At 40.6% G+C, this 24,901-nt stretch overlaps 1 protein-coding gene and 1 long non-coding RNA gene across 2 annotated transcripts; both read left to right on the top strand.

The window, feature by feature from the left end:
• Positions 1-3,217: 3,217 nt before the first annotated feature.
• On the top strand, positions 3,218-6,360 carry LOC117496416. The gene is made up of 3 exons (XR_004557282.1): positions 3,218-3,349; positions 6,095-6,188; positions 6,273-6,360. It is a non-coding gene; the product is annotated as an uncharacterized LOC117496416 (long non-coding RNA).
• A 20-nt stretch (positions 6,361-6,380) lies between these two features.
• Positions 6,381-23,910, top strand: LOC117496414 (NLR family CARD domain-containing protein 3-like). Its single transcript, XM_034148076.1, has 6 exons — positions 6,381-6,770; positions 7,546-9,322; positions 9,405-9,578; positions 9,727-9,900; positions 21,387-21,433; positions 23,098-23,910. Exons 1-6 carry the CDS (start codon positions 6,500-6,502, stop codon positions 23,643-23,645), a joined length of 2,991 nt encoding a protein of 996 aa, XP_034003967.1. The 5' UTR covers positions 6,381-6,499; the 3' UTR covers positions 23,646-23,910.
• The last annotated feature ends 991 nt before the right edge of the window (positions 23,911-24,901 follow it).

Here is a 24,901-nt window from a genome sequence, read left to right as displayed (position 1 = left end):
GCTCTCTTTATCCGCTCTCCAAGCCTCCAAGGGCGGGCTCCTGAGTTCCGTAATGTCCCCCTAACATGACACTTAGATTATTTTCATCATCCAGGGCTCAACACCAGTAAATGTAGCCTCATGTAACTTCATATAGGGATTCATTAATAGTTGTGTGAAGTAATTAAACAATAAAAAGACAAGATCAGGGGGTCATTAAGATCTTTAAATTATTATTTTCCTCTCAAAGAGACTTTGTTGTAGTTAGTAAAATAATTAAACATTAGTTCACAAGCCCTACAACTTAAGAGCACATCCATAGTTAACACAAATCATATTAAAACTAATCTAATTTAGAGAGGACAATAAACGTTTTAGGTGACTTGGTGAGTGAAAATTAATGGCTGATAGCCACATCAGGAGGTGACGGGCAGGGGGGAGGGGAGGGGTGGGAGGGGGTGTGAGGGGAGACAGTCTCACACATCCAGACTCCATTTTTCATGAAGAGCCTCCGACGGAGGGTCTGAACCCGGCACAGATACTGCGTCCGTTTCTTGACTAGAGCTCCCTACGGATGGCGGTAAGTTGTCACAGGCGTCTCGCTGATTAAACCCATATCGATGCGTCTCTTTGCCATTTTCGTTTTTGAAAGTTTAGGTGACTTGGTGAGTGGAAATGACTGGCTTTTTATCTAGTTTGCACGGATTTCTTTTTTTTACCTAGCTCCATCCCCACCTCTATCTTCTGACATCACAGCAAAAGGAAGGGGGGAAGGGGTGAGAGGGGGACGGGGTGCGAGGGGGATGGGGTGACAGGAAGGGGTGAGAGGGGGACGGGGTGCGAGGGGGATGGAGTGCGAGACATGTTACAACATCTCACCACCCTCACATCAAAGGACATACATCAAAGGCTAATTAGATTAGACATCAAAGGATCTACTACAATGGAGAATATCACACCTACATGTCACAACACCTCACCCCTCACATCAAAGGATAGACATCAAAGGGTAATTAGATTAGACAACAAAAGGATCTACTACAAGGGGGAATTCACACCTACATGTCACAACACCTCACCCCTCACATCAAAGGATAGACATCAAGGGATCAGACATCAAAGGGTAATTAGATTAGACAACAAAAGGATCTACTACAAGGGGGAATTCACACCTACATGTTACAAACACCTCACCCCTCACATCAAAGGATAGACATCAAGGGGGGCAGACATCAAAGGCTAATTAGATTACACAACAAAGGATCTACTACAATGGGGAGTTCACACCTACATGTTACAAACACCTCACCCCTCACATCAAAGGATAGACATCAAGGGATCAGACATCAAAGGCTAATTAGATTACACAACAAAGGATCTACTACAATGGGGGAATATCACACCTACATGTGATAACACCTCGAACAAAGGGGCTCATTAGCATATCAAAGGGGCTCATTAGCATAAGTAGTAGTACTGATGAGGTAGGTGTGACCTGTCACTTTTTATGCATACTAATGTGATTGAAACAGCATTGGTAATACTACTTATATATATATGCATATATGCACGCATATATATATATGCATATATTACGGCCGACCGGCTATTTGGAGTGGAATGCAGCCCATCCACGGCAGACAGCCCAAACAGTATTCGAATGCGCCACTTCCGGCTGACAGTGGCTGACCTCCGTCTTCGCTAAACATAACTCTCTAAAACGTGTTAACGTTCTTATTGGACACATTACGTGCCAGTGATCATCACCAATCAATCTCACAGATTTCGGGGAGGCCCCCCCCCTCTCCAGCAATAGATTGATCTGATTGGCAGATTCAAATCTGCATTGCCGCCTCTGTCTGTTGATTCTGTCGCTGAGTGTCAAAGAGAAAGCATTCATCAGGTGCTTCGAAACGGAAAATTAAAAAGAAACGAGAGGAAAATACAGCACGAGAGTCAGGTATGTGTGTGAGCATTTAAAACTATTTTAAATTGAAATAATTCTGCATGTACACTACAAGTAGTCTAGTTGCTTAATCCGTATGTCCCGTCTCTCGGCACTACAACAGCTACATTAGCTAACGTTAGTTAAATTAGCTATGTTAGTTCCCTCGTGTATGAGTGTGTAACGGGTCTGCAGCTTTGTGAACATTCAATTTAGAAGATTTTCGATGTTACAGTCAACTGAAGTCGACCCAAAACAGCCAAAAATAGCGGACCTTTAGATCGCTAACATTTTAGCATAAGTCAATGGAGTTTAACATAGCGGAAACCAGCCCCGCGGCTAACGGACATTTTCTGACTGGTGAAGATGACGAGCTAGTTAAGTAATGTAACCACAGTTAGTCTATGTGTTCTGATGTTAGTAACTATGTAGGCTAACATTATGTGTTGTGGACTAATGCATTCAAGTTAGTTCACATTTTAGTTGTTATTGCCACTGCTGACAATTGTGTGGATAATATGTAGCCTACAGTCAATGGAATTTCACATTTTGCTCTCCAGTGTATGTTATTTTAATGTTGACCCATAATACTATATATCTATATATTTTACAGGAGCATTGTTGAAATTCATAGGTCGAACGAAGCCTGCAGAACCACAAGTCAAGAGGACAGAGGAGCCAGATAGCAGTGGTGACTGAGGCAGAATAAATAAGGAGAGAGGGCCCATGCAGAGAGGCAGACATCAGTAGTGAGGAATCAGACCCAAAAGACACGAGGACAGAGGAGCCAGATCACAGTGGTGAGGATAATATATAGTAAATGTATGTTCACATATATACACAACCAATATATTATATATATTTACATATATTACTCAATATATGGAAAGCGGCAATTACTGATGTATTATGCCATATATTGCAATATATTAACACAATATATTATTCTATATATCAATATATTGTAATATATGAACACAATATATTATTCTATATATCTTCAATATATTTTGTAGATATGAATAAATATGTTTTTCATGTTGATTATTAATCAGTATCAGTTGGTGTAGCCAACAGCAAGATTTCCTTTATTAAATCTTTTCAATTAACCAGTAAATCAGAAAACAAAATAATGCAATATATTGACAGTTAATATATGGGGAAATATATTTTCTTTGCGTAAGGGCAAGTTCCTCCTGAGTGGAAAACTACTACAGCACTTCAACCCCCCCCCCCCCCTCTCCCCCCCATTTCCTCTGAGACTCAGAGCGGAAGTACCGAGTTCCTCTTTGACGGAAGTCACATCTGTGACAGTTGGTGTTCAAACTGTTGAATAAAAGGAGATATAAGGGAATAGCAGGCAGAACCAGGACTGAGGAGGACCAGATCAGCCGTGTTTCTGTGGACCTGAAGAGAGCTCAGCAGGTGAGGACCCTCCCACAGGAGTCTGTTACAACAATGAAAGACAATGAGAGCATTAAGAAATAGTGCAGCGGAAACACATTATAAAATAGCATTTAAAAACAGTCAAAGTCAAAAGAAAAGAGAATTAAATCAACATAAAACAAGCTAATATAGAACAACACAGGTATAAAATACATGAATAACAGTTACTGTTAAGGAATAATTCTTCTAGATATCTAACCTTTTACTCTGACATGTGTTATCTCCTTTAAGGAAAGGCCTTGGTGCCATATGTGTTGTTGTCACCAGTGTGAGACCGGTCAACTTGACCGGCACGAAGGGTAATTGTTGTGAGAACACTGAGGCACTTCTTTATCGATGTTTGTGGGCTCTAGGATGTGAAATCCTTGAGGCCATGAGCGTCGGACGCAGATGATTCAGTGTTTAGTCTACTCCTTCAGAGATGTTGATTTCTCTCTGTGAACCAGTTAAAAGGTCTAGCATAGAGAGGTTCTTGAGAATTGACGTGGCAACTCTACCGTGTGGTCAGAACCTCTGACTCTTTGATTTGTGATGTGAATCCTCCGGCCGAATACTCTGAATAAACCCATCAGTGTTTGACATCAAAGCTCCAACTCTCACCGTGTCTCCTTCCTGAGTTGGTGACTCCATGCATTACTACACAGAAGTTTCCTCCACAGTTACAGTGCAGTGTGAGATATGAATAGTTCAATTAAAGGGAAAGTCTTCAGCCTGGATTTAAAAGGACCTGCAGGACCTGTGTGTGTGTGTGTGTGTGTGTGTGTGTGTGTGTGTGTGTGTGTGTGTGTGTGTGTCTCCTGTGAGACTGAGAGGCTCAGTTATCTCAGTGGGTCTCAAACGATTTGGTCACCATTTAGGTAAACAAGTATTTCCAAGGTACACTTTTATATAATTATTATAGTTATACAAAAATTACAGAATAAATAATAACAGGTATGAAATACTATAGGACAGTAAACCAAACATACAGTTTTAAAACAAGAGTGATTAGTAAGGAGAGAGAGAGAGAGAGAGAGAGAGAGAGAGAGAGAGAGAGAGAGAGAGAGAGAGAGAGAGAGAGAGAGATAGAGAGAGAGAGAGAGAGAGAGAGAGAGAGAGAGAGAGAGAGAGAGAGAGAGAGAGAGAGACTGAGATTCAGGAGCCCAAACACACTCACAACTTTAAATAAACTAATCACTAAATAAACAAGTTTACATTATTTGTTATTGGCTTTGCTATGTTATTGGTTGTGGTCATATTCTAATGGTTTCTTGACTGTTGAAATATATACAGTTCTGTTTCATATGGGTCTTGAGAGATGTCTCCATAGATCTCTTAATGTTGCTGCCTGTCCAGGTAAGTTGTTGAGGCACTCATCATGCTCATATTTGTAAAACATTGCACAGACGTCAGGAATGGTAAAAGTTCTGAGGTCCTGTAGTGAATGCATTCTGACATGACCAGCAGGCTCTCTAGCGCCACGAGGCCACACAAGAGGGCCACACAACTCGCACCAAAAGTCCGATTGACTTGAAGTGTGGTCCACACATTGAGCTGAAGACGCTTTACAAAAAGAACTACCAGGCTCCGCCCACTCAGATGTGTTGCTCATTAGCATAATGTGAAAGCAGTTTAATGACTACAAACTTTTCCATTTTGAATCTGTCAACACACTACTTTGTATAAAACATTCGGGGACAGTCACACACATTACTCTTCAAAATGAGCAAGATCAGTCAAAAAACATGTTCGCCATAAATCGAAATGGAAATAAATGCTCGTACCTCATTGGATATGCTCAAACTTGATACCGACCCAGAGGGGCCGCTAAGATCAACACAAATGTGTCACTTTCTAACAGAAATTAAGAAAATTATAAATACATGCTCTGGGGGCGAGTATTAAATAAGATCTCATGTATCGTGGTGATTTAATAATGTGGGCGTGGCCTATGACGTTTTCTTAATTTGCCATGATCTAGAATAAGCTACAAACGCTAAACTGCGTACACACGTCACAACTCATGACCTTTAATAGAAGGTACAGAAAATGTGTACATTTCTGTTGAATAGCATTAGAAACGGGCAAAAGCAAGCAAATACGAACTCTTCCTAGAGAGTAGGTCGGAAATAAAAAATAATTCAGATGGAATTTCAAATGTAACGCTGAATTGAAAATTAATAGTCTGTAGCTCAAATGACAAGTTTGTAGGTCAAAAGAGAACACACCATTTTTTACAATTTTCAGCTAAAAATTGTCTAAACTGCTCCAAGTCCAGTCCTGAGGCTACCCAAGCATCAATGCCCAGACTAAGTCCTATTAACGCCTTTTCAAAGTGGAAAATATAGTAAAGGTGACTGGTGCGCATGCCAACGAGTGCAGGGGGGGGTGAGGGCCCGATCAACGCTGCGTGAAGCTTTGATTAAAGTTTGAATGCATAGAGTAACAAACTTACATATTGTAAGCAAATCTTTTATCTTTTTTTCTAAACATAACCAAGTAGTTTTGTTGCCTATGTGTTTAGTTTTGTCTCAATGAACAAAGTTAACCACATGTTTAAAACTGAGACATTTGGTCACTTCTGGGTGTGCTGTAATAAGTCTTGACAATCACAAAATCATGTTTAGGGGTCAACAAACTGAGTTTCTGTGTGGGCCTGGGGCTGTGTGACATCTGAGAGGAGGGGCACTAATGTGTCCTGTGATGTTCTTGTTGTGATGAGCATGTTGTTGTGTTTGTGTGAAGGTGGAGGCTCTGCTATGGACCAGTGTGAGGACAGAGAGGAGGGAGACCCCCCCTCTCTGTGTGGGGAACATGACAGCCAGACCAAAGCTCAGAGGTGAGATCTCCAACTGTCCATGACTCTTCTCCATGTCACAGCTCAGCACTCATTATTCACTCAAAGCTCTGTGTTGTGTTCCAGACCAGAGGACATACCACATTCTGCTGGACCTGGACCTGGACCTGAAGCTGGACCTGAACCTGCTGAACCTGGACCTGGACCTGAAGCTGGACCTGGACCTGTTGAACCTGGACCTGGACCTTTGAATAACAAAGAAAGTATTTTTTTGCATAAACCCATGTTATTTCAGATGTAAGATTATATAATATTTTCTGTTGGTATCTTTTGGATCTCTGCAGGGAGAAAATATGGCGACACTGAAAAAGATCCTCTTCAGTACTTTAGAACAATTGGGGAGAGAGGACTTTGAAGAATTCAAGTGGCACCTGCAGCTGGAGGTCCTAGGATTTGAAGGAATCCCAAAGAGTCGACTAGAGGATGCAAGTCGGACACAAACTGTGGACCATATGTTTCTGAACTACGGCATTAACACTATTAAAGTGACCAGAAACGTTTTGAAGGAGATTAATCAGAATCTTCTGGTGGAGAAATTATCAGAAATTCCATCAGAACCGACAGGTAAGTCATTAGTTAACAAATAGTTTTACAAACAGGGAACCTGAGGTCAGGCAAATCACAATGATAACATGGATTGGATGTGTCCTCCTGATATACCACACAGAGAAACACTACCTGTACATGGTGTCAGGGATTAGGTACCCCCATGACCCTGAAAGCTCAGTGGTCAGGGTCAATAGGTTCTTGCAGGGTCACTTTTTAGATCAGCTACTTAGAAAAAAAGCAACCCTATTAGGCAGACCAGGTCCTCATCCTGCAGCCAGGCACCGGGGTCTACACACCACTGGGTCTAAGGGTCCAATCAATGCCAGTTGGGTTGTAGGTGAAGGAGAGGAACATGGTATACAAACTTCAAACAGCCGTCACCTCTCTGCTGGGGACGGATCCGGTGTTGGTGTGGGAGGTGGAGCAGGACCAACTAGACAAAGTTGGGCTCACCTCTACACATTGAATCGGCTCTGGAAAGAAACTCCTGGATAGGGATTAGACTCTCTGCTTTTCCAGAGTTACCCAGGTCACCTTTGAGGTTATAAGAGTCGTCAGGTTTAGGGCCATGGTTCTCTGGTTGTTCATTCTGATTGTTCATTCTGGTTTCGAAAATATTTTTTTTCAAAGAAACATTTTTGGAAAGCAACAAGATACGGCGTCTTGATCCAAGGAAAATAATCTACTGTCTTGTCAGAAATGTGTAAAATTAGGAACCAAACTTGTGATGGTTCTTTTATGTGGAAAGTATCATTGTCTCAGTTGAGGGATTCTTTTTTTCTTCATTCAGAGATTCTCACTCAGTGCCAAGGGAACCTCAAATTCAACCTGAAGAAAAAAATTGAGAAAATCATAAACACGGGTAATTCAAGACCTCTAAATGAAATCTACACAGAGATCTACATCACCATGGGAGAAACAACAGCTGAAGAACATGAGGTCAGACAGATTGAAACAGCATCCAGGAAACCAGACAGACCAGAAACAACCATCAGACAAGAAGACATCTTTAAAGCCTCACCTGGAAGAGATGCACCCATCAGAGTGATGACAAAGGGAGTGGCTGGCATCGGGAAAACAGTCTTAACACAGAAGTTCACTCTGGACTGGGCTGAAGGCAAAGCCAACCAGGACATCCAGTTCACATTTCCATTACCTTTCAGAGAGCTGAATGTGGTGAGAGAGAACAAGTACAGCTTGGTGGAACTTATTCATCACTTCTTCTCTGAAACCAGAGACGCAGGAATCTGCAGGTTTGATCAGTTCCCGGTTGTGTTCATCTTTGACGGTCTGGATGAGTGTCGACTTCCTCTGGACTTCCTCAACACTGAGATACTGACTGATGTCACAGAGTCCACCTCAGTGGATGTGCTGCTGACAAACCTCATCAGGGGGAAGCTGCTTCCCTCTGCTCACATCTGGATAACCACACGACCTGCAGCAGCCAATCAGATCCCTGAGTGTGTGTACATGGTGACAGAGGTCCGAGGGTTCACTGACCCACAGAAGGAGGATTACTTCAGGAAGAGATTCAGAGATCAGGAGCTGGCCAGCACCATCATCTCCCACATCAAGACCTCAAGAAGCCTCCACATCATGTGCCACATCCCAGTCTTCTGCTGGATCTCGGCTACAGTTCTGGAGAAAGTGTTGAAAACCAGAGAGGGAGGAGAACTGCCCAATACCCTGACTGACATGTACATCCACTTCCTGGTGATTCAGTCCAAAGTGAAGAACGTCAAGTATCATGGAAAAAGGGAGACAGATTCCCACTGGAGTCCAGAGACCAGGAAGATGACGGAGGCTCTGGGAAAACTGGCCTTTGAGCAGCTGCAGAAAGGCAACCTGATCTTCTATGAGTCCGACCTGACAGAGTGTGACATCGATATCACAGAAGCCTCAGTGTACTCAGGAGTGTTCACACAGGTCTTTAGAGAGGAGAGTGAACTGTACAAGGACACAGTGTTCTGCTTTGTCCATCTGAGCGTTCAGGAGTTTCTGGCTGCTCTTCATGTCCATCTGACCTTCATCAACTCTGGAGTCAACCTGCTGGCAGAAGAACCAACAACCTCCTGCCTGCCTAAAGTGTTCAGAGACAAGCCTCAACTTAAACATCTCTACCGGAGTGCTGTGGACCAGGCCTTACAGAGTACAAACGGACACCTGGACTTGTTCCTTCGCTTCCTCCTGGGTCTTTCACTGCAGACCAATCAGAAACTCCTACATGGCCTGCTGACAGAAACAGGAAGTAGCTCAGAGATCAACCAGAAAACAGTTGAGTACATCAAGAAGAAGATAAGAAAGAACCCGTCTCCGGAGAGAAGCATCAACCTGTTCCACTGTCTGAATGAACTGAATGATGGTTCTCTAGAGGAGCAGATCCAACAGTACCTGAGTTCAGGAAGTCTCTCCACAGATAAACTGTCTCCTGCTCAGTGGTCAGCTCTGGTCTTCATCTTACTGTCATCAGGAAAAGATCTGGACGTCTTTGACCTGAAGAAATACTCTGCTTCAGAGAAGGCTCTTCAGAGGCTGCTGCCAGTGGTCAAAGCCTCCAGGAAAGCTCTGTAAGTGGAGATACAAACAACATTGATCAGTTTTAAAAATGATAAATAAAATAAATTGTGTTCAATGCTAATCCTTCCCCAGGCTGAGTGGCTGTAAGCTGTCAGAGAGAAGCTGTGAAGCTCTGTCCTCAGTCCTCAGCTCCCAGTCCTCTAGTCTGAGAGAGCTGGACCTGAGTAACAACGACCTGCAGGATTCAGGAGTGAAGCGGCTGTGTGCTGGACTGGAGAGTCCTCACTGTGAACTGGAGACTCTCAGGTCAGACCACAGGTTTTTTTGTTGTTGATAGTTTTAATTTAAAACCTGCTCATCCAGCTTCAGGTTCATGTTAATAAAGTTGGTCAACATCTGTATCTTCATGCTGACATAATCAAAACACTGAGTTTACTCTATTCCCTGGTTCCAGTCTCTCAGGCTGTATGGTCACAGAGGAAGGATGTGTCTCTCTGGCTTCAGCTCTGAGCTCCGACACCTCCCATCTGAGAGAACTGGACCTGAGCTACAATCATCCAGGAGACTCAGGAGAGAAGCTGCTGTCTGCTGGACGTGAGGATCCACTCTGGAGACTGGAGACACTCAGGTATGGACAGACAGACTGAACGTGTCTCTAATATCTCAAATGTCATGTTCTTCTTCTCATTTATGACACAGTTATTTAAATTATATTTCATTGAGTTTTTACACCCTCATTGACGGCTGAGTCCACTCTACTCTTTAAGAGACGCAAGTGATCAACAGTGGTTCAGTTTGGATTGTTCTGACTGTGTTCGGCTAACGGCTAACAGAGCTAAACTCACCGCAGGACTCAGATTCTCTGTTCAGAGGTTACAGGCTTACAACACAATATGCCAGTTATGTTTTATAATTGTATCTTGATTATTTACTGGCCTGCTTTGGCCGATGATCAGCATATTACCTAGTCGCTGATAAACTTATGATCGACACGTCCAGGTATGCATCCTTTTTTCTCCTCATAATGCCATCATGAACATCACATTCATGTTGATATCAGCAGGAGGACAGCTGGTAAACTAAGCCGTTAGCTGTTAGCCATTGACTGTAAGCAGGTAGCTGTTAGCAGGTAGCTGTTAGCAGTTGGCTGTTAGCAGTTAGCCTTTAGCAGTTAGCTGTTAGCAGTTGAATGTGTACGGGATGCCTCACTGCACATTATCCCGCTTATTACACGGCTACATGATAAACAAACTAACTACTTGACTCCCGATATGAATTCAGATGATTTTATTGACTTGAAAATTATGGCCATACCGAATAGCAGCCTAGTCTAGCTTCTCCCCCGGTAAGAGATTCATTTTGCCTCGTTTAATTGCCAAATAAGAAATTTGAAATAGTTAACTGGGCGAAGTTGGGAGGAAAGGATGGACAAAAGAAAAACATTGGCTCAGAGTCTACCAACGAAGAAAATACAACGAACAACTCACCTGCACAGGTCGATGATGATGAAGCTAGCGCAGAGCTGCACGTGGCTAGCTTAGCCAAAGTTCTGGAGGAGATACGGGACTTCCGCAAAGACACAAAACAACAAATAAACTAAATGAAATCCGAGCTTACCAACGTCAACGTTAAAATAGAGGAGGCAGAAATGAGAATTGAAAATGTGAAAGGTGCTGAGCAAGATGATAAAGGTAATGAATCAGCAAGAAAATAAACTGACTGACCAAGAAGGAAGATCCCGACGGCAGAATTTAAGGATTTATAATGTCCCAGAGGGAGCAGAGGGGTCATCTATGGTTGACTTGGTGAAGAGTTTACTACAAGAGGCACTTGAGATCCCCCCCGCCACGGAGCTCGGCATTGAAAGAGCACACCGGGCACTCGTACCAAGGGCCTCCGGAGAGAGGGAGGACAAGCCGCGTCAAGAATGATCAAGTTTCTCCGATACTTAACTAAAGACGATATTATACGCAAGAAAAAGGGTGTTTTTGAACGGGAGACAGATATATTTCGACCAAGATTACCCACCAGCTATTTTTCAAAAACGTAAAGACTACTCCGAGGCAAAGCGAGTGCTAAGGCAGAAAAATATTCGCTTCCAGACCCCGTTCCCTGCTAAACTACGAGTATTTTAGGAGGACGGGACGAGGCTGTACCGACTGCTGTGGAAGCATCCTGAGACGTGAAGGACAGAGGACTGCTGTCACCGTGATCACACCGAGAGAGAGGCTGCCCTTACGCAAAGAAAATATATTTCCCCATATATTAACTGTCAATATATTGCATTATTTTGTTTTCTGATTTACTTGTTAATTGAAAAGATTTAATAAAGGAAATCTTGCTGTTGGCTACACCAAGTGATACTGATTAATAATCAACATGAAAAACATATTTATTCATATCTACAAAATATATTGAAAATATATTGAAGATATATAGAATAATATATTGTGTTAATATATTACAATATATTGATATATTGAATAATATATTGTGATAATATATTATAATATATGTGATAATACATCAGTAATTGCCGCTTTCCATATATTGAGTAATATATGTAAATATATATAATATATTGGTTGTGTATATATGTGAACATACATTTACTATATATTAACATTTATATGGGGACATGTACTATATATATTCACAAATATATGGGGACATGTATGTACTATATATTCAGTTTTATATGGGGACATGTATGTAGAATATATTCACAATTATATGGGGACATGTACTATATATATTCACAAATATATGGGGACATGTATGTACTATATATTCAGATTTATATGGGGACATGTATGTAGAATATATTCACAATTATATGGGGACATGTACTATATATATTCACAAATATATGGGGACATGTATGCGCTATATATTCAGATTTATATGGGGACATGTATGTAGAATATATTCACAATTATATGGGGACATGTATGCACTATATATTCACAATTATATGGGGACATGTATGCGCTATATATTCACAATTATATGGGGACATGTATGCACTATATATATTCAGATTTATAAAAGACCATGTACGTACCATATATTCTGAACATGAGTGCAATATATGTTCACAATGAGGAGAAATGCATGTTCTGATAAAAAAAATCTTTCATTTCATTTCAAACCTTTATTTATGCAGGTGAATCCCATTGAGATCATTGATCTCTTTTTCAAGGGTGACCTGCTGCAAGTAGGTTCCACATGAATACATATACACATAACAGAAAAACAAAAAAGGACATCATACAGCATATTTACAGTGACTACAGTTTACATAGCTAGTAACATTTACAGGTTCCAACAGTTTCCGATTGGATAATATCTATCCTTGCTTTAAAAACATTTAGTGGAACCAAATTGCTCAGACTGTTCCAAGTTAGCGGAGCTGCGCATCTAAATGCTATCTCCCCTAAGACAGTCCTAGCAGTTGGCACATTGAATAAAATCACAACATTCGATCTCAGGCAGTAGCCACTTACAATTCGCCGTGAGATCAGGGAGCAGATGTAGGAAGGAAGTTTCCCTAACATGGCTTTGTATATCAAAATGTACCAGTGACTGAGCCTCCGTACAGTTAGTGAAGGCAAACCTGCCCTTGCATACAGGGTACAGTGATGGGTTAATACTTTACAGTTTGTCACAAATCTCAGTGCACTGTGATAGGCGGCATCTAACTTGACCAGGCAATTGGCAGGTGCATTCATATAGATCAGATCACCATAGTCCAGTACAGGTAAAAAGGTCACAGTGACTAGCCTTTTTCTGGCCTCAAGTGAGAAACAGGACTTGTTCCTGGAAAAGAAACCTAGCCTAACCCTCAGTTTTTTAAGCAGGTTATTGACATGAAGTTTAAAAGTGAGACAGTCATCAAGCCAGATACCAAGGTATTTGTAACAGGTAACCACTTCAAGTTTTATTCCTTGTGTAATTACAATATCTAAAACAGGCTCTGGTGTCTTTTTTAGTTTTTGAAAAGAGCATTACCTTGGTTTTATCAACATTTAAAAGAACCGTAAGCGCTGAGAGCTGAGTCTGAATAATGAGAAGCTTAATTTGTTTTTTTCTATCAATGTGTAACAGTTATCAAAATACTCATTAAAAGAAGGACAAGGAAAGAATAAAAGAAAAGGCCTATAAACAACACATTATGTAATGACTCAAGAACATTTTCATGTAATTATGTAATAAAACCCACATTTTGTAATAATCTGCTGCAGTCTGTAACAGCCTGAACGCAATATAAAATACATTTCCCTGCATTTTGTAATAAATTATTACATTTTGCAATGGTTATTACAAAATGCGTGAGTTGCCCTTTTAAAAAACTGTAATATACATTATGTAACCATAACAGAACTGTAAATATATCCCAAAATTGATGTTGATATACATGTTGGCTAATGAATATGGTAACACTTGATCTAGTTTTGGCCAATGAAAGATATTCTACTGAAATATTTTTAAATTATGAGTAAGGATGATTCATGGTTGAATAAATAAATAAACAGTTGTAATGTTATTGTTTGCAACTCATTTTGTTATAACCACAGCAATATGTAATAATTAGGGCTGTCAAGTTAACGCGTTAATAACGCGTTAACGCAAAAAAAAATTAACGCCACTAATTATTTTAACGCGATTAATGCTTGTGTATTTTTTGTCCTCGGCCGCCCCGTAGTTTCAGAGCGCATCGAGTTTAAAATACCATCTACAAGCTGATGCTGACAGCCCCGCTCCTGCCGCCCGCTTGTGGCAGACCACACTTCCACGCCCACCGGCAGGCCCGGACTGGCCATCGGGAGGACCGGGAGGGTGTGTGTATGTGTGGCGCGACTCGCGCGAGGCACACCTTACGTGTTGTTGTTGTTAGCATCTGGTGCTAGCTAGCTGCGCTAACAGATATAAGGAGCTGTTTCAATGACATTTCGCCGACAACTGCGCCGAGCACTTGACTTTATGCAGGTAGCCAGACAGTGGGACATTGTACGAAAAGTCAGCACACTCAGCACGGATAGTACGCGCAACATGATTGCAGCATCCAGGCAGCTCCCGTTGGAGCATATATGCCTTGAGCTGCACATAGCTCCAACGATCCATCACAGTGTCTCAACATTCTCACACACACACACACACACACACACACACACACACACACACACACACACACACACACACACACACACACACACACACACACACACACACACACACTGTATTATTGTATGAGAGAGGTTCCAGGTTGAATTGAGGCGAATATTTGTAATGTTCAGAGGTTGTTGTGTTTAATATTCATGAGAATATTTGTCATTGTTCAAATGATAATAAACAAACATATAAAGCATATTTGTCCACTCATATGTTGATAAGAGTATTAAAAACGTGAAAAATATCCCTCTAAGGTACATTTAGAACAGATAAAAAATGTGCGATTAATTTGCGATTAATCGCGATTAACTATGGACAATCATGCGATTAATCGCGATTAAATATTTTAATCGACTGACAGCCCTAGTAATAATATATTTCAAAATGTGGCGACATGTATTACATATTTGCATTGAACTTGTTTACTACATAATGGGCAAATTATTACAAAAGGAGGTGTTATTACATAATGAAGGGAAAATGTATTACATTTTGTATAGGTATAGTTAATAAATGATGCATTGTTATTTCATACAGGGCCAAAAAGAGCAGTCTGTTATCCTATTTAACAATCTTGTTTTTTGTTTCACCTGGTGACAACTTTAAACATGAGCTGATCACTCATTAAAACAAGGTCCGGAACAGGGCCAAAAAAACAGTCTTGTACCCTATTTGATCGTCAATCTTGTTTTTTTCGTGCCTTTACTCACAAATTCTTGTGTTAATGGATGTTCTTATATCTGATGTCTTGGTCCCTGGATGGTGACCAAGACGCATGGTGCACGCATATATATATGCATATATGCATATATATATATATATATATATATGCGTGCATATATGCATATATATATGCGTGCATATATGTGTGTGTCTATATATATTTATAAACTGTATATTATTTTCCATCATTCAATGGACAATTTGTACTTTTTTTATATATAGGCTACCATCAAACATATGTTCATATATAAAGTGGGTAACTATACAAAACGAAGTGAGATAACTGTTTATGAATATCTGTTCAATTTTATGTAAACTTGTGTAACTCATGAAAGATATCATTCCAATAACTTGTATATAGACTCATACTGCACTATTCCACATCATAACTTTATTTCATTTTTATAACTATTATTATTTTTGTATTGCTCTTGCTCTTATTGTTATTATGTTATGTTATTATGTTGCATTGTTGGAGAAGCCTGTGACATAAGATTTTCAACTGCATAATTACTCTGTAGCTATGTCAGATTGACAATAAAGAACCTTGAACCTTGAGTGTTTCAATAAAACTATTACATATAAATGTATAGTGCAGTTTTTGTTTTCATTGCAATATATTTTTTTTATATGTATCAATATATAGCCATACATGGTCCATGCATATATTGCAATATATTTAAAAATATAAGGACTACTTTCCCATATATGGAAATGTATGATCCAGTATATTGTATTATATTTACCAATATATTACAATATATTTTTGTTTCATAAGGGTGAGCAGCTGTCTGCCTGGGAGACGCTGGGAGGAGAGGAGCGAGGGAGGAATATCAGGGAGAAACTTCCTTCAGGAGACAAGTCCCATCCACCTGAAGACATTAGGAATAAATACCCATTGATATGGTACACAAAATCCATCAAGTATTTGGGCATTAACATCCCTAAAGATCTTTCAACATTATTCTAATGCAATTTCCTACCTGTAGAGAACATAATGAAGGAAGATATAGCAAGATGGAACCTAATTCCTTTCTTTAATATTTCTTCAAGAATTGAATCTATTAACCTGTTGAACCCCATCCCCCCGCCGGCGGGCGGAAAACCACGTCATCTGCAGGAAACATCGTCTGAGGGCTTCTTAATATTTAATAAACTATGAATGTTTTATATCCATGTAACGGGAAGAAACTCAGCTAACTGATCTTTTTTTTTTTTTTGTGCAAAAAAACCTACAAAGCTATCGCTCAGCCTCTGAATTAGCCACAAGCGAAAAAATGCTAACGGCGGTTGCACAGAAACTCACTCATAACACCCTTATTACTTATCGTAGCTGCACATCCAACATATCGATTAGCATCGTGAGGTGACACAGAATCGATAAGTACATCACTCCATGATAAGAACTCGCAAACTTATTAACAAAAACAGACATCACAACACTTGGCGCTAGGTAGCTAAAATGGCAATATGGCCTACCTTTGTCGTTGTCTGATCAAAAGTTGTCTTCAATGCAGTGTTCTAGTCAAGTCACCAATTCAGGAGTCCAAGTCACTCTCGAGTCACCACTCTTCGAGTCCGAGTCCAAGTCCGAGTCACCAAGGGAGAGTCGTAGTCGAGTCCGAGTCCAAGTCCGAGTCACCCAAGGAGTGTCCGAGTCGAGTCCGAGTCCGAGTCATCATTACCTGTGTTCGAGTCCGAGTCCAAGTCCGAGTCACCCAAGGAGTGTCCGAGTCGAGTCCGAGTCACAAGTATTCATGTATTAATCTTCGTGGATATATGTGTTGAAATGTAGCTGCTCCTCTACATTGCTTTCATCCTGTCATGTTATACTAATCTGTCTATTGAACTGCTGTGAAGCCAGTTTGGCTACAATTCTTGTAATAGGTGCTATACAAATATAAAGCTTATTACTAATATTAATATTATTATTATTATATATAAATAAACTATGTTTAAAATTAGTTACCTTTTAGAGAAGTGATTATATTTGTATGCCAATATTTTCCTATGGTAAAGTTTTCGTTTTGCACTTTTATTTTGATAGTAATAAGATCGGGACTCTTATTTTGAAGGAACTTTTACCGGTTAAATCGGTTTACTGATAAAGATTTAGCCCCAGAAAGCTCATTCTGCATGTTAAGTAGCCATGTGCTTTCGTGTTATCGGCTGAATCTTTATTTATTGATTAGATCACGTTACTCTGATGATAGTGTTCAAGACAGCCTATATGTCTGAACTCGATGTTTAGAGTAATGTGTTACGGAGCCTTCTCTTCAATATTGTTTCCACATAGAGCATTTTGCGCTGCTCTTTTCCAATGTGGAAGCAGAATGTGTGAAAGCATACAGCACGATGCGGGGTGTGTCTCTAGACATCTTTAGACTGGAATAGCGGGGCCCAGTACGTGAACTCGCCTCGCAGCCGGTGCACATGCCAGGATAGAGGACATCAGACTCCACAGAAAACTTGCTTGAGTCCGAGTCCAAGTCGGAGCGTCAATGCACAAGTCGAGTCCGAGTCATCGTGGGGGGAAAAATTCACGAGTCCGAGTCCGAGTCCAAGTTAGCGTACGCGATAATTCACGAGTCCGAGTCCGAGTCCAAGTCATCGTGCGCGAGAATTCACGAGTCCAAGTCCGAGTCGCGTCAATCAGTGCGCGAGTCCAAGTCGAGTCACGAGTCCCAAAAATCAGCCCTCGAGTCCGACTCGAGTCCGAGTCCAGGACTCGAGTACTCCATCTCTGCTTCAATGGCATTAAAACGTTAAAACGCTGCTGAAGGTTAATCCATAGGTTAAACCAGTGGTTCTCAAAGTGGGGGGCGTGCCCCCCCTGGGGGGCACAGAGGCATGACAGGGGGGGCGCGAGAGACCAGGAGGAAAAATGGTTATTAAAAAAATTAATTAAATAAAGATTAAAAAAAAAAAGTCATAATTTGAAAGATTATTGATTCGAAAATAATATGATACAGTACAAGTACGTCTGAGTCTCTGTGTTTCATTAAAGCTCAGCTCTGTGTGTGTGTGGAACGAGCCATTTTGTGTGCGTGCGCGAGCGAGAAAGAGAGAGAGCGCACCGGTACCGGAGATCGTTGTTGTTAGCTTCTGGTGCTAGCGAGCTACGCTAACGGATATAGATAGTTAGATAGTGGGTCTCAAACGTTTTGGTCACCATTCATGTAAACAATTATTTCCGAGGCACACGTTTATATGATCATTATAGTTATAAAAAAATAAGAGAATAAATGAAAAACAGGTTTGAAATACTATATGACAGTAAAAAAAAAATAAAGTTTAAAAGGGTGATTTGTAAAATATCCATAAAGAAAAAGTAAATCCGTTTACAGTTCTGTTTCATATGGGTGTTGAGAGAGGTATCCATAGATCTCTTCATTTTGCTGTCAAAGTGCACCAGATTGATGCTTTTAACTTCAATATTTAAAAATAAATCTTCCCGGGGGAGCTTGCCCCCGGACCCCCCTATGTGAGGTCCACACACCACCTATAAAAATAGCACTTTACCCCTGCTTACACCTATATGCCGTGAGCTGATTATCGAGCCTTCATTGTGACAGTCGCGGGTACATTGTGTATGTGCGTGGGGATTGTTGCAGTAGAACATTCCACTGTAGCGACCGGTACATTAATGGGAAACCCTAAATGTTTGAGCACCCTCTATGAAACGTCAAGCTACCCCACAGCACTCCCAAAATAAATCTCTGTTTTGGTAACGTGTGTGTGTATGTGGAAATTCATCTTCGATTCTATTGGCTCTAACGGTTAAAAAGAGATGTCAATCACCAAAATCGACCAATGGGTTCCAGAGAAACGGCAAAAACGCCCATTTCCACCCAAATCACCCCAGAGGTGGAGTCTTTTTTGCTAAACCTCTCTAAAAAGGTCAAATGTCACTTGTTTTGCATCAGTCTTGATACAGGGTACTTATTATATGTTGTACTTTGGATTCCTAAAGCTTAGTCTACCTTACCATCATCCAAGGGTAGTTTTCACTATAAGTAAAAAAGAATTTTTGGACAGACACTATAATTTACAGTTTTTTACTATGTAAAATCGGAATTTTCTTTAAAATAAAAAACATCTATATTGATTCTGACTTTTCTACATGCAACTCATAGGTTTATCATTACTTTGAGAAAAAAGATTATTAATTGTCCCCTTTTAGAAGGGAAGATATGGTCATTTGTTCTGGGAATGTCATTTTCGAGACCTGAAAAACAGGCTTGGGGCTTAACAGGTTTAAATGAAGATACTACCTAGATTATTATATCTATTCCAAACCCTACCTATAGAGATCAACCAAAGTCAATTTAATGAATGGGAAAAAATGATATCAAGATATATATGGCAAGGTAAAAGACCAAGGGTTCGTCTCAAAACTTTACACCTGGCCAAAGAAGAAGGGGGATGGGGTTTACCCTCTCTCAGAGATTACTATTTCACAACACAGATAAGAACAATGATATGATGGTGTAACCCAGCATATGATGCTCAATGGAAACATATAGAACAGAAGGTGTACTCCCATACAGGCAATTATAGCTGACAATAACCTACATAATTTCATAAACATTATTGAAAATCCATGGGTGAAATGTTCTCTTAAAATGTGGAAAACTATTATAAAAGAATATACATTGGAGAATAGGTGGTTTCACACCAAGTACTTTGCCGTACTTAGTTCATCAGAACTTAGTTCATCAGAACTCTTTAGTTCTGATGAACTAAAGAGCAGATCGCGTTCACACCGGAATAATTCCCTGAGGGAGGATTAGGCAAATGAAGCCGCTGACGTCACTTCTTCTTCTTCTGCTTTGGGTTTACTGGCAGGCCGCAAACAACTTCACGGCGTATACTGCCACCCGAAGTCCCCGGCCGGAAATCCCCGGAGTTGGGGACTGGCTTCAGTAGAAGCTGCTGGGACTCCCAGCAGCTTCTACTGAAGCCTTCCGAGTAAATCGCCAGAAACGCCGACACCTCCTCATCTCCACCGCTCCCATGTTTTCTTTTGTGTTGCCATAAGTTAGTCTCTCTCCGTTTGTGCGCTGGGCTAATGCTAATGCTAATAATGCTAATGCAAGGAGAATAAAATGGCATAACTTTTTGGGAGTTTTACGGGGCGTGGTTTGCAATCCGCCCAGCCAATCAGAAATGGGAACCTTTTTCTCCCATGAAAGTACCTGCTCTCTAGCAGGGACTGAAAAGGGGGTGAAAAGGTTCTCATGAACTAAGTTCTAGTTCCGGATTTTTTTGGTGTGAATGGAAATTTTCGGAACTATATCGGAACTATACTGGGAAAAGTTTCTTTCTCAAATGATGTTTATATGACTCGGATTTCATGCCTAACAGAATGGATACTAGAGTTAGGGACTGGGCTCTAAAAGGTCTAACAGCTCTGTGCAAGCTGATGAAAGGGGGAGCATTGCTCAGTTTGGATACCCTCAAAGAGAAATACACTTTGGAAAAACAGGACTTTTATGGATATCTTCAGGTACAGCATTATGTTCATTTGAAAGTGGAAAAAGTGTCAGAGGCAAGTGTAGGTTTGATAGAAATGTTTAGGAAAGCGTATAACGCAGATGTTAACGGTAGAACCGTATCATGTGTATACAAAGGATTGACAAACCTTAAAAAACACTCACTTACATAATAAAGAAGATGGAGCAGGAAGGAGGGATACATATATCTGGGGAAGAATGGGTAACAATGTGGAGATATCAATGGAAATGTACCAGCTGGCAGAACTGGAGGGAATATACCTGGAAGAACCTGATAGGATATTTTATTCCGCCCTCTCAGAAGTCCCACTATGATAGGACCCCCCCTATATGTTGGAGGAACTGTGGTAACCAGAATGCAAACCACTTCCATGTATTCTGGGACTGTCCAGGTCTCAAAGACTAGAAATGTCTACTCCCTAATTGTTCACTGTTGTTCTATTTCTTTTCTTTATGTCTTTCTCCTCTGTGCTTTTTGTGTCATCATGTGTATATTGCTGGAAAGAACTATGAACAGATGTATGTCCTTCATGTAAAGATGCAATGTACAATATGCTGTGACAATGTTTGACACTAAACGCCAACAAAAAGTAAATAACAATAAAAAAGCTTGCTCTAAGAAAGTAAACTCTGTTCCACGAGGTACCAGCAGCTAGGACTCATGTTGGATAGAACATCATCCTGACTGTGTTTCTTCCTCCAGGCTGGACCATGGTGGAGAGCAGAGGTTAAAACCAGGTCTGAGGAAGTGTAAGTGTGGATCAGTCAGCTTCTCTCTAAAGACAAAGATGATGGAGGTGCTATTTATTCATTAAAACATGACATCGTGAAGCTTTATAGAAAGGATCACTAACAGAGAGTAAAGCCGTCAGGTGGGTCTGGGGTTAGGGTTAGGCAACACACTCTCACTCCATAAACGTCCAGGAGCGACGCTTGGTCAGGGTCCCGAGGCGTGCAGTTGGGACGCTCCTAGGCTCCTTCAGCTTCATAAACAGACGCAAATAGCTTTCAACTGATTGCAATGTATTCCCATCTGCGGCGGTATTTGACGCTCATGGAAGCACGGCATTCGTTTGTGTCGGCGGCATTTAAAGGCAATCTGAGCGTCCATTCCCATTGGATAACGGAGAATTGTACACCCGGAAGTAAGTATTCTCCTTACTGTCGATTGATTTGACAGTGATATCTCCACTACTCATCAACTCAAAAACACCAGATTATCCTTGTTAATTACAAAACATTGATTGGTTTAAATTGTGCGCAATGCTTTTGATTTTCCCCCTTCGATTCGGAGAAACAAATATTTTTTCGGAGTTTAGAATGGCAGAAGACACTACACTACCCAGAATCCCCAGCTATCGTTTAGGACTACACCATGTGCTCTGTTTGACAAACCCCGTGATTAGTTCTCAAGCTCTGTGATTGGTTGACCTCCAACTGCATTCCATATGAAAAAAAACGTTTCGTAAAAGATCAAATCATACTTTATTCAGCAGTGCTTGCTTTACTCTTTGAAAGTCATCACATGAATGCATTGTAATAAATGGTTCGGCTGCATTAAATATTACACATCTGTCGTAGTTCTTTATTTATCTACAGAGATCGGGCCTCAGAATAGACCGGAAACTATTCTTTTACCGTTCGGTTTTAATTTCACAATAAAGTTAGTAGTAATAATTTGTTTTGATATTATTGTTTTTTATTAACTACTAGACCGCTGGGTCATGTTAAGACCATCTGTTCTGTGTTGCTGTGGGTTTTTTACATCGCTTTTGTGTTACAAATATCAAAACAATAACTAAATATATCCGTCGTAAACTAAACCAGAAACAGCAGTATATTTTATTTTGTTAACACTGTAAACTTGACAGCTTTTTAACCCGCACCTCCTACTGGTTAAAGCACGTTATTACACGTTTAGAGTAATTGCAATGCAGGTAGATTGGGTTGCTTTTTAATGACTGTTTAAAATGCCTTTTTCTTAATGTCGTTCATTTAAATATTAATATACAAAATAGGAGGAAAGTAGAAGGTCAATGATAGAAATATAGAATAGAAAATATCAAGAAGATACAGTAAATGGTATCTAGAATAAAACAGTTTAGTGCCGGATGTACAAAGATATTAATAGGAGGATGTGCAAAACAGACAAACTAATTAGGCTTTATTTAAACATTAAATAATACTTTAGGTTAAGGTCTTCTTTTAAATACATGTAAGCAAAAAGCTTTGGGGGTATCTATATTAAGCCTGATAAAGTACTTAACGTTTAACATCAACTTTCCTGCAAAGTTAACTATGTTGAAGCACTTATTTTAACCGATATTATACATATTTATTATACTCTTAGCAAATTGGTCAGAACCGGCCCTGGGTGTGTCTGATGATAAACTGCTGTCTGTGTCTCTCATCAGATTCCTGTGGACTCACCCTGGACTCAAACACAGCGCACAGAAACCTCAAACTGTCTGACAACAACAGGACGGTGACATGTGTGAGAGAGAATCAGAAATATCCTGATCATCCAGAGAGGTTTGACTCCTGTTCTCAGCTGATGTGCAGAGAAGCTCTGACTGGTCGCTGTTACTGGGAGGTCGAGAGGAGAGGAGGGGTTCGTATATCAGTGACTTACAGAGGAATCAGCAGGAGAGGAAACCGTTATGACTGTTTGTTTGGAGGGAATGATCAGTCCTGGAGTCTGAACTGCTCTGATGGTCGTTACTCTGTCCGGCACAATAAGAGAGAAACAAGCATATCCTCCTCCTCATCCTCCACCTCCTCCTCTTCCTCTGGTAGAGTAGCAGTGTATCTGGATCATCCTGCTGGCTCTCTCTCCTTCTACAGAGTCTCCTGTGACACACTGATCCACCTCCACACCTTCAGAACCACATTCACTGAACCTCTCTACGCTGGGTTTCGGTTAGTGTCAGGTGTCTCCTCAGCGTCTCTGTGTCCTCTGTAGGAGGAGACCACTTCCTGTCCTGGGTTTAAGGGTTGCTGTTTTAAATCTGGCTCACTGATTGTGTCTTTACTGTCAGAAGTGTTTTTATTAGAGAGTCTTTTATTCTGAAGGCTGTGTCCTCAGAGAGTCTTTTATTCTGAAGGCTGTGTCCTCAGAGATGCTTTTATTCGGAAGGCTGTGTCCTCAGAGATGCTTTTATTCTGAAGGCTGTGTCCCCAGAGAGGCTTTTATTCTGAAGGCTGTGTCCCCAGAGATGCTTTTATTCTGAAGGCTGTGTCCCCAGAGATGCTTTTATTCTGAAGGCTGTGTCCCCAGAGATGCTTTTATTCTGAAGGCTGTGTCCTCAGAGATGCTTTTATTCTGAAGGCTGTGTCCCTAGAGAGGCTTTTATTCTGAAGGCTGTGTCCTCAGAGAGTATTTTATTTTGAAGGCTGTGTCCTCAGAGAGTCTTTTATTCTGAAGGCTGTGTCCCAGAGAGGCTTTTATTCTGAAGGCTGTGTCCCCAGAGAGTCTTTCATTGGGTGATGAATCTCTCCTTATCAGTTCAGTTATAAGTTGGACAGATGAATCAAAAGGTCAATGATTGTTGATTCTTGAAAATGCTTTAAGAAACACAACAGCCTTCATCTCAGCTCTCCAGAGGGTTTACTTTATTGAGTTAGCAGCTCATTCCTTCAAACAGAAACTTCAGAGTGATTATAATGAGAGCAGACAGAAAGAAAGGTGAGCACACATGAATACCGTGATATATATTTGTACATATATATCGAAGTAGTACAATATATGACAAGTTTAATCTGTGGGCCATATTTCATTACACTGTCTGAATTAGCTGAGGGCCGAAAGTGTTGTTTAATGTTTAATAAAATGGCGGCTATGTCAACTTCAGATTGTGTTCCTTCTATGTTTTACTCCTCATTGAAAAGAACCTTCTACATACATCATGTGATCGTGTGTTGAGTGTTACAGAGCAATGTTACATACACCTGAACATCAGCAGAACTACACCCCCTCTCACACTGACCATTCACCCTGATCTGTGTTTCATTAGAGGGTCAGTGTGTAGCATCTAGTGGACAGCTAGCAGAACTAAAATCAAATCAAATCAAGTTTTATTTATGTAGCACATTTTTAAACGATTTTTGGTCGAGCCAAAGTGCTGTACATATAATAAAAATACCCTACAGTAAAGACACTTTACAGCAAATACAACAGCACAGTTTGTTCAGAATATCAGTATGAGAAAAACGACACCC

The sequence above is a fragment of the Trematomus bernacchii genome, unplaced genomic scaffold (genome assembly GCF_902827165.1).
Source record: "Trematomus bernacchii unplaced genomic scaffold, fTreBer1.1, whole genome shotgun sequence".
Taxonomy (NCBI): Eukaryota; Metazoa; Chordata; class Actinopteri; order Perciformes; family Nototheniidae; genus Trematomus; species Trematomus bernacchii.
The sequence above is the reverse complement of the archived record's forward strand: the minus strand, read 5'-3'. Positions and strand labels throughout refer to the sequence as shown.